The 11,237-nt window shown below is 42.6% G+C and overlaps 1 protein-coding gene across 6 annotated transcripts in view; it reads left to right on the forward strand.

The window, feature by feature from the left end:
* Positions 1–1,910: 1,910 nt before the first annotated feature.
* Positions 1,911–11,237, forward strand: part of LOC107269935 (E3 ubiquitin-protein ligase Rnf220) — a 73,372-nt gene continuing 64,045 nt past the window's right edge. For 2 of the 6 annotated variants that reach the window (XM_015744390.2, XM_015744395.2), the window contains exons 1-3: positions 2,373–2,524; positions 3,829–3,942; positions 5,964–6,453. In XM_015744390.2, coding sequence (XP_015599876.1) covers positions 3,829–3,942; positions 5,964–6,453 — 604 coding nt within the window. In that variant the 5' untranslated portion in view covers positions 2,373–2,524. The other 4 variants (XM_015744394.2, XM_015744393.2, XM_015744391.2 and 1 more) reach the window with 4 other exon arrangements.

Consider the following 11,237-nt stretch of genomic DNA (forward strand, 5'->3'; position numbering starts at 1 on the left):
GTCTCATATTGTGTTCATTGGAAATGCTACTATAAGTATAAGGAAATTATTTATTTTCTATCATTTATTCAATTTTGATTTGTACCCCTTATTTTGTCATAAGATTGCATAAGATGTTCAATATAAGTTAGGACCTGTCACATCTACCAGTTATACTTAATTCATATCTCTTGTTAAATCCACTAGATGGCAGTGAATGTATTCCAAATTCCAAAAGCTTGTTCAACGATCGCAGTACATTCTGCTGCAGTTTCTCCAATGTTGTACAACAGAGTTTCTAGAATTACACCGCAATGAATTCTACCTCATACCGGTTTTATAATAACAAGTACAAGATTCACCATAAGGCATTCAAGCAAACTCCAGTTAGTAAATGGAAAATTAAAATTTAACAAACCTCCAAAAAAATAGTCCCTGAAATATTCTTCATTGAACCAAAAAAAACATCTTTACCGCAATTTTTTTTTCCTATAAATAGACCTCAAGTTAGTAATTTGTAATCATCCAGTAACAGTTACTATCCATAATCATCTATAGTGTGATCAATAATTCCTGAAGAAACTTGACACAGTTTACTTATTACATGCTCAATATAGGACTAGTCGGACTATAAGGTCCATCCCTCGTTAGTCAAACATTATAAGGGTGATACGGCTAATAGACCCAATGGCGAAAATAGTTAAGCCAACCATAGTGGCAACAGTAATTAATAGTTGATGGTATGGGTCTTCAATATATAATACAGCTTATACCATAGTGGTGAACTATGCGATCCGTGCGACATCCAGGACCCTTGATTTTCCTATAGCATCACACAAAGGTATAGATATCAACTTGAACCCAGTAACACCCTTAAAACTCTATTCAATTTCCACTCGATTCTTGCTAATTACCTAATGAGGTAATTTGCAAATATTAGAAATGTTGGTTATAAAGAAAAAAATAATTATTCAATAAAAGCAAACGGTCAGATTCCTTCACGCTATAAACTGATACTCTATATTTTTACATTCATTATTCAGGTGCTGTACATCGTATATTATTTACTTCCACGGAATGCGATTAATTGAAGAAAAAATCAGAAAAGCTACAAGGTAAAACTTGCGGTACTTCAATAATGGCCGTATCTTTTTATATACGTCTTCTTCGCGTTACCGTGCCAGTCAAATGAGTATCGCTTGGTATATATATACGGTACAGCCTGTTCTTATCTCATCATAGAAAAGTCATGTCGGTTCTAAAATACAAAATGTTAAGGCAGTATAACAGATACGTAACAACGTACAATACGACGATGAGAGGGAGAAGTCTTTAATGGCTTCTCATTTTACTGGATCGTCAATATCGGAGAAAGTTACTCTCGGAAGCTAAGATTATTTCCATCGTAAATTCTCAGTCGAACTACACGAATTCTACGAATCATCCGTGCGCAAAAGCCTTGCTTGGATATTATCGTCGGGATAAAACCCAAAGAATTTAACTGAAAACCTTATTCCACTTTTTCTCGCTCATCTATATTATTCCTACCCTCTCGCGTCTCTTGGGATAAACAACGTATACGAAGTTTTGCTATTTATCGCCCGGCGATAAATCCATCTTGAGACGTTGGAAATGCCAGTCGGAGAAATTGCAATGAGTACAACGCGTCGTACTCGTCGATCACAAAACATTCTCTTCACTGCTTTACAAGCAAAACGTTCCAAGCAGGATTATTATCGGCTTATGGAATTTCGCAGTAAAGCAAGCCCAGTAATACATAAAAAAATTGCAAGAAACCTTCAAAGAGACAGATCCAGAAAGTCATACCTGGTAAAACCTCCAAATTAAATATCTTTTCAAACATACATGACATCCACTAAAAAAATTTCTTTTAAATTCCAACCAAACCTGGCAGTACCTGCTTTACACGTTGCATCCATTCGTTCCAGCTTCAGCCGCGTTTACTCAGTCAAAGTTGCGCGTTCCTAAACTCTCCGTCGGCGCATGCACCACTGGAAAGTTAGCAAGAACGTGGTATAGCTCGACCACGAAGCGCGCACAGCCCAAACAAAGTAATATTTCCATCGTAAACATTTTGCCCGCCTCTTAAGTTGTCTTGAAAGTTATATGAAACCCTTCCCAAACACTCGTGCCTTCTTCTCGCATTATCCAGTCGTCTCGAAAAAGTACGTAATCCAGTTATAACTTGAAAACTCTATCGGAATCATTCGGCTCGCGACAACTTGTCTCGAAGGCGCCCTAGACTCGTAATTTTCGCGCATGCGCAGTACCCGAACTTCAGTGGATGCCCGCCATGAGAGAAACACGCGCGCACGCCACCAGCCGGAGCTCGCTGCCGCCTCCACCGCCGCCGTGGGTCGTGGGTAAGTACCCTCACTCCACGTTCCAATCAGTCTGCACTCGCATGTCCACGAGGTAGCTCACGGGCTGGCTTCCTCTCGCACCCGTACACTCCCGCACACCTGGCTCACGCTCTCAGCTCCCGTGGAGGTCTCATGAGGCCGCCGATTACTGCCTAGCCGAGGTACCGACCGCGTCCACGCCGGAGAGGTTAGGTCGAGAGACGCGGGACCCCGGCATCCGTTTGAATTTGAACTCGTTCGCGGCGCGCCGAGGTGCTCTGAGTGATCTAGGACTTTTGACAGATCCAATTAAAGAATTTTTCTTATTCACGTTTTTTTAATAATATTAACGTTACTTTATTGTAATCTTTAAAGAAATTTTTCTCCTACAGTCGAGTGTTTCACGTAGAGAATGTTGGAAAGGAATTTGACACTTTTAACGGTACGCGTGTGACAGCTGTTCTCATCGCTCGTGTTTATTACTGTGACGTATTTTTCGTTCAGTTTAATCATGATGTTTCTTACGGAATCGTCATTTTGAAGACACTATTGTACAGTGACGGTGAAAATTGTCGCGAATGCCATTTCTGTGTTCGCGTTCGATGATCGAAGTTCCAATGAAGAGAAGCAAAATTATTTTGAATTTCACGCGATCGTTTGTTAACTTTGAAAATTACCTTTCTGAGGATCGTCATGAATTCTTGGGCTGATTTACGGTGAATTAGTTGTCCGAAGGTTTTGCTTTTTACGTCGATTCGTACGATCGATCTCGACGATCCCTTTTATCACGGTAATTAATGAGGAAGAGACGAAAACGATTTCGAGAACTCTCGACAATTACATGAAACCGCGACGAGCTGTCGATGAATATGTAAAATCGATTTGATTTTGATTTCGACGTAATATGATGTATCGCGGTGCGGCCGCTGTGACCGTTGCGGTTTTACGTTCGCCCACGCAATTCGGTTTCGTGTATCCGGCTAATGCCATTTATTCGATTGTCGATCGATCGTTCGCTCAAATTACGCCGCCTTTCCAACTCGAGGGCTTTCTTTGATTCATCCTGAATTCAAAGCGAATTCCGCATATCAAGGCTTTGTCGCAACGATGCCGTCGCCGCCGCCACCGCCATACTCAATTACGAATGGATCTATTTACAGAAATTTCAATGTCATTTACACGCATAGTATATTTGCATTGACGAATCATTTTTTATCACAAGATCATCTTAACGATATATATTTTTTGTCTATTAGACAATAACATTTCAAACTTGAAATTTTTACGTATAACTTACACGCACTTGAATAACGGTTAAACCCCTTTGTTTCGTTCTTGTCGATACTTCGTATTCACTGCACTTCTCGATCTGTCGAAAGTTTTCGATCTCCGACGGGCGGTTCGGTCGATTCTTACTCGAATTCGATTTGAGAGAGAAAAGTTAAGGAAAGAACGGATAAGAAGAAGCAAGCCCGATTTGTTCTAGATGGACAATTCAGCGTACGTGCCGAATCACCTTCCGCCACCATCCTTGGTCGTGTTTTCCCAGGGCGGGGGTCTCCCCGAGGCCCTGAGAATGCAAAGACCCTTCAATCCACAAGTTAGTTGTCATTCCTTTTAAACTTATGGCTTAAGCATACACATATATCGTACACAGTCCATTTGTGAAACGCATGAAACCGTCAGGTCTCTGCTTACCTGCTTCCTTATGTGCAACAATAATTGTCAATTAGCTCTTTATCTTTAACGACTCAAATATTTTACATACATTTTTTTTATCTAAAAAAATCTCAAAACTCGACTTCCATTTTCTCCAATTAAACTGTAATCCCGTCATTTATTTATTATGTAGTTTTTCATAAGCACCAGCCTGTACAATTTAAGAATCTTTCATTGTCTCTTCACTTCCTGCATGCAACTATAGTAGATTAGTAGTAACTGTACTATTTTAGGCTAGATCGTAAAAATCCAAGTCAATGACAAAAGGAAACTTTATTGTAAGTATAGCACGTTTACGGATTAATATTCCAAGAATAATCAGGTACACGTGTGATTTTTGAATTTATGTAAAATTAAAAAAAAAATAGAATACAGCAGCCTTAATGATTTTTAATAAAAAAATAATAGAAATTTATAAACATTGATTTCAACGTGACTGAGGATCTGGTATGTTCCTTATCGTTCACAGATATTTTACTAATCAACGATCGAAAGCAGACCGTACTTTTCGACGGTACAGCCAGTGCTAACAGTGTCGAGTGATAACAGACCGGAAGTCAAATAAAATCGGAATTTTCTAAATTTGAAAAAGATTCAGCGCACGTTATTATTATTAATCAGTGATACGTCAGATATAAAAAAAAAATTTATTTCAAACGTAACGACGTCTCGGACCTGATTCGGTTTGTCAAAATGATGACAAATTGTTAATTTAAAAAATGCATACATACTATATATATATATATACTTTTCATAGAAAATGACCAAACGGAAGGCACTGTAGCGGTTGTCCTGACAGAGTGTATTATAAATAGGTAAACGACTGGATGATTGGTCGATGTGATAAAAGTGGACGGGAGAGGGGTGAAGCAGGGGGTTAGGGGGTTGGTTGGCTCGTCGGTCCTAATTAAAATAATAATGAATACCTAATAAATCGCTGATTGAAATCGGGGCTAGAAATACGTGTGTGTAAACCTAAAACTCATTTCCTCGTTTTAAAAGAATAATAAACTAATCGTACTTTTCGACGATCGCATCAAACCGATCGATACCTACGATCAATCGACGAATGAAAAATTCATTGGCAAATCATTCGTCAGTCGCGCCTGTGTTTAATCGCTACGGACGGTTTACGCGCTCGCATCGATTGTGACGTGTGAAAAAAAAAAAATTTTGAAAAATTTTTCCTTATCACTGTGGTAGATTTTTAATTGAAAATTTGGCAATTTATGATCTTGTCAAAATCCTAAGAAAATTTTTATCTTTCAGGTAAACCTGCCCCTATAGGGTATACTGATTTTGGTATTAACGGGCGGGAGGGGGGTTGTTAACGGGTCATGGTAAATTCTGGTCCATCGATCAGTATCTCATTTCGTATTACGTTTAGGGTGTTTGCGGTAGCAAGGGATGCACGGGACAGGGGTAGTTTGGTATTGGTCAATTACGAGATACGGTAGCGTGACATTTAACGGGCTGTGATACTTTGGAGATTTGCTGAATTTTATTTTGACTTCCGTCTTTGGTCACTTTCAGGTTAGGTTAGGTTAATTGGCATTTTTAAAAATTAACTTTGACGTCGAGACTGTCGCGAGAGTATTTAATGTCGCGGCTCATGTCGCGGTGTTTACATTGAAAATCGGCGAGGTATTAAATAACGTTGGAATATATTATAATATCATTAATATCCAGTATCCGATGATCGTACAGTGTAAATAATCTCGAATCGATGTATATCGAATTTTTTATCAACGATCGATCCAAGTATCGATAACGAGCTCGATAGACGATAATTGATTTTAATGATTTTACATTATCCGGCTGTTTTGCTCTATTATTTTAAAATGGGCCTTAGCCGATATCGAGGATTTATAATAAATTTGAAAAATTTTCCTTTAATCCAAGGTTGCAGATTCCAAGGAACTTCAGGTACCGTTCAGTACCGCAGCATCCCTGGGTTACGGACTTCATCACATGCTCCATCTGCCACATCAATTTCTCCATCCCCTGGACCCACGGCTACCGTTCAGTGCATTCAGGCCACTGGGCCCGTCGGCCTTCGCGCCCCCCAGCAAGTGCCTCAAGGTCGAAACCGGAAACACGACGGTGTCCTCGGGATTGGCCAGCATCGGTTCACTCTCGAGCATGTCGAACATGTTCTCGCCGTCTTTGCCTTCCGGTGGCGTAGGCGGCGGAGTGCCCGGTACGGGAGGACCGGAAGCTGCGCCTCAGAGTCCAGCTGGCTCGACCAGCAGGTCGCCGCCCGGTACCGGGCCTGGATCAGGTGTTGGAAATCGCGGTGCTACTCCCGAGGAAGAGGATAGGGACGCCAACGCCACCCCCGGCTCCGAGAACACCGAACGCTCTACCCCGGAGGAAGGCCGACCGTATAGACGTGAGTTTTTATTGGGAAGCGGATGTAAAAATTTTTTAGAAAAAAAAAAAAATTGAAGATTTTTGAGAGAACGGATGCAAAATAAAATTTGGTCTTTTTTTTTTTAGATAATTTATATACTGTCAAATTGACCGATAATGGATTTAAAAATAATAACCGTGGCAGGCAAAAGCCCATTGTACTCTAAGAGGAATCCTCGGCAGTCTTATCGATAGATCATGTTTGGATAAGTGGTCCAGAGCAGGGATGGATGGACAGTAGTTAAGAAACGTTATACGTGGACCACGAGAAAGACTCGGATTTCTGTGCTTAATCCACCTAACTCGTTTATTTGAATCCCGCGACGTAACAGCTGCGCCGCTGCAACCTCAGTGCCGGAATACCCGTGCCGTGCCGGACGGTTTGTTTATTTTCCGGCCTTGTGTCTTAATTACGGAAAGATGAAGCCATTCATTTTTCTCACCCGGTACCTCTGTCTGTTACTCTCTCTCTCTCTTTCTATCCTCTCTCAACGCTCTCTAGATGCTCATTCTTCCTTCTCTCTTTGTTGCTTCATACTTTTCTCTAATACGCGTCCCTACCATTCTCACCCTGCTGAAACCAAAGCACCAGCTTTCCCTCTTCTTTTTCTCTGCCATTTCTCATTCTCGCTCTCTCTGTCTCTCTGTGCCCATCCATTTAATTTCCTCGAGGAAAGTATAAAACGCTACAGTCATCTGACCCCTTGGCAAGCGGTCGGCTAATTTTCCTTTGATTGTCAAAAAAAAAAAAGAAGGACCAACCTTCGGGACGAGGACGAATTTTTTTTTTTTTGAAAAATAATTTTCACTGTCCTTATACGCGTCTCTCAAAAATCTTCATAGGCATACCAAGAGTACATCTCTATGTATACATATATATATCTAATCATATATCATAGCTACGATAGTAACGTAATGAAAACAACGTTTAAGCATTGACCTACGACCTTTTGAATGTCCACTACACGCAACGTCCCGTACCGGTGTCCGCGTGCTCTTTTGCCAAACTAATTGGCCAGTCTGGCGCGCAACGCTTCAAACGGCGCGCCGAGTCTCGTAAACGAGCACGTAGAGTCATCGACGCGTGGCGTCGCTGCGAACTGACGCTCCCGACGTCGTTTGACGTCCTACAAAACCACGGCGACACCGCCTCCTGGCTTTATTCGAAAAATAATATATTTGCCAAAATATCAAGCGACTCCTTCGTCGCACGTAATTCCACGACGAATTCCTCGTACCCGCGCATAAGCATCGCCTACGAGACGTGACGTGGTTTACTTGAAATTGTAAAAAAGAAAAATGCGTGGCTGAGTTAAATTTGAAAAACGTTAAAAACCACCAGTTCGCCATCGGAATGTAATATGCTAGGGATTTAGTCGATACCTGTACCTTCGTGGGAAACCGAGCCCGGCTTTCCCGTGGAAGTCGTAGTGCCCGCGTGCTGTGTCATACGTGGCACGTTGCGTCATCGTGTGCGAATACGAACGGGCGTACGGCCGCGGAAATGCAGATATTTGTCAGGAAATTGATAACTCGAATAAACTCGTCGCAAAACATTGAAACGGGCCAACGGGACACCCCCGTAGGCCGACTCGTGCCCTGCGGTATGTATTGCCGTGTGTTGCGTATGTTATTCTCGCATATCGTTGACACATGCTCGCACGTGTACTCGTTTTATGTACAGTCCAGCTTGCGGGCCCTTTCGACCAATGCGGATTAACGTATATATTGTCAAATTTATTTTACCAAGTCCGAGCCCACCTTTCCTCGCACGTCGAACGTGCGAGGTACCGTGCGATGGCCTTTACGCAATTTTCTTCGCGCTTCGTATACTCGATTCGCATTCGACACCGATTTTTCCCCGAATATGGATTTCCTTGGGTCGCCCTGTTGACTTTTATTTACGTGAAAATAATTTCGAAAGATTTTTATTTTCCGATTTTTTTAGGGGCGGGATTTGCTCGCATTTTTTTTTTGATTCAGGATTTTTTTTTCGACTGCACAATTCAAAAATTTTCTCCCACGGAATACCGCTCTCGTCGCTCTGCTCGTTTCCGGCGTTACGGGCGCTTGGCTGCGCCCCTCGCGACTTAACCGTAAAATAGAGAAATCATCGTAAAAGTGATTCCACGGATTTTCCGAGTGGCGCGAGGACTGCGGCCGGGCAGCCGAGGGCTGAAATTTGATTAGCAAATAATTTGTACGACGTGATAGTAAATCGAGGACGGTGCGCGGACGCCCTAAGAATACCAATGAGGACGGGACGTCCCGACGGTTACGTGAACGTTTAAACGGGAAATACCTATGTCATATTCTCAGAACGTTTAATTAATAGCTATGGACGTATAATAATAATAATACCATATATCCCTCCATACTACGTTAATTAAAACACCGTCGTAAGAAAAGTTAAGACCATAATTATCGACGAAAATAATAATTCGAAAATGTAATCATTCGAAAAAAAATTGATAAGGACCCCCTCATCCCCCTGTCAGGAGATGCATCTCGCTCATACGTAAATTCCCGTAACACGCTATTCCCGTTATAATCCATTTAACAAGGTACCGTCGAAACGATAGAATTACACGTGAAAATAAATGATCGAGTTACAAAATGGTCCATTCGCAGCATCCGCTGAATTATCATATACGTATCCTAACGACTGGGAGAGACAAAACTACAGATATTAACGGTACGTTGCATATGTAAAAAAAATTTACTCCCATACCACCCCATATGATCATACTGTATTTCCTACTTTTAGGACACCCCGTAGATCGTGGGATCCCCATTTCAACCTGTAATACCAACCTAAACGAGACTGCACTCTTGTATTCTCATACGCGGCTGTAATACGTTGGCAATGTTGACCAGATAGATATTGCCTCCTACAATCCATATCGCCATCAGCTACCGGGTATATGGAAACGTGATACTTTTGACGTGAAATTTTTTTTCCACCGTTATGCTTTATTGTTCCACGAGAGTGATTGGTAAATTGGTTGCAACCACGTGAATGGTCACATATCATACATATATATATATATATATATACACGTATACACCCGTTGTTACAATATCATCGCGGAATACAAACGTATGCATTTCACGAGATGCGTCGCGCATTCCGCGTGCACCACTGTTTACCCCCCGTTCATATATATGTATATATATATATATACATATATCAACGGTGGCGCACTCTTTGTCGTTTGTTAATTTAAAAAAAAATACAATTCGAAATTGGCACGGTAATTTGGGTCAGCCGCCTATGGGTATATCTCCCGCTAATATCCAACGGTATAATATCGCGCTCGAGTGCCTACGCCAATGGTTATCGGGAAATTTTCAAATACCCATGCTCCAATGCGATTTCTCGATTTTCTTCAATACTCTTGTTTCAGCTTATACATATATACCAGGTTATTCAGCCCAAACGCACCATCCGAACATGGTTTTTCCATAAGACACAAACTGTCGCGCTACTTCAGGTGGTTTCTACAGAATAACTCTATGCATATCGCGCATACGTAAAACTATATTTTTTCTCTACTTCCTTGTCCAAGTAAAAATACTATATATATGTATAACCATTTAGAAAACGATATCACCCTCCACGCCATTACACGTCGGATCTTGTCCCAACTCGTATATAAAGGGCGGCCTAATATACGCCGGGGGCTACCTGTCTTAACCGTGCGAACCCGAGACCAGGTATTACCCGCCGATTATACGGGGAAGTCAGCGTTACCACAACCTGACCCGAGTTCGTTTGGCCGGATGAGAAATAATAAGCAGCGGGTGAGAATTGGTGGGCGGGTGGGTGGAGTGCAATTGGCAAGGAAGCCAAAGGCGCACAGGAGTCGACAGGCATGTTTTTTTATCTTCGCTCGTTGGCTACCATGGCTCTTTGGTAACGTCTGCCAGGTTGGCGGTGGTGGAGCATGGGGGGTATAGGGTGGAGCTCGATTTATCGGGCTGTTACTCAGAGAACAAATGCAACTGCAAGAGCGTTAAAGCCCGCTCGCTCTTCTATGCCCAGCTAGCGAAGTGGGGGGCAATTGCAGCCGCTGCATTGGCGGTTCCGCATAAGGAGTCAAATAACCGTCCTCTCTTCTGGTTTGAGCAACTTAACGGACTAGGCGGAGCTCTGGCTTTCTATGGGCTATGCGCTTTGTGTGTGTATATATATATATACACGCGGCTTTCGCTCGACGTCGTATACGTTGTACGAATGTGCCTCGGATTCCACACGCACCTGCTCCGTATAGGATGTAGGTGTATATGCGTGCGCGTGTACTGTAGAAATTTCTGTCTTTCTCTCTTTATCCATTTTACCTCCTCGACCTTCTCCTCTGGCAGCGTCTATAGCTGCGTAACGTTTGTTATATATATATATATATATATATATATATATATATAGCCAAGCAGAGTCTGTCTTACCAACCGAGCGCCGTTTAACCAGGCGCGAACTACGGCTAGAAATAGAGGTCGCCAAGGCTCCGCCTCCTAGACGAGGACTCCTCGTGTAAAGAGAGCCCGAGAGCTCCTCGGAGGGGAACCCGGAGGGACCGCGGAGGGATGACTGGGCGTGGTACGCCCAACTCGCGAGGGAGGAGTTCTCATCGTTATATCCGTTATCGGGTTCTCCGGCGTGCTGTGACGTCGAGGATATATCCCGGGGGCTGCCGGAGGAGTCGAAGCCCGGAGGCTGCGGATGCTGGAAGCGTCGACATCACCGTTAAGCTCCCTGGGACGGGT

This window comes from Cephus cinctus, unplaced genomic scaffold, assembly GCF_000341935.2.
Source record: "Cephus cinctus unplaced genomic scaffold, Ccin1 Ccin1_scaffold0690, whole genome shotgun sequence".
Lineage (NCBI taxonomy): Eukaryota > Metazoa > Arthropoda > Insecta > Hymenoptera > Cephidae > Cephus > Cephus cinctus.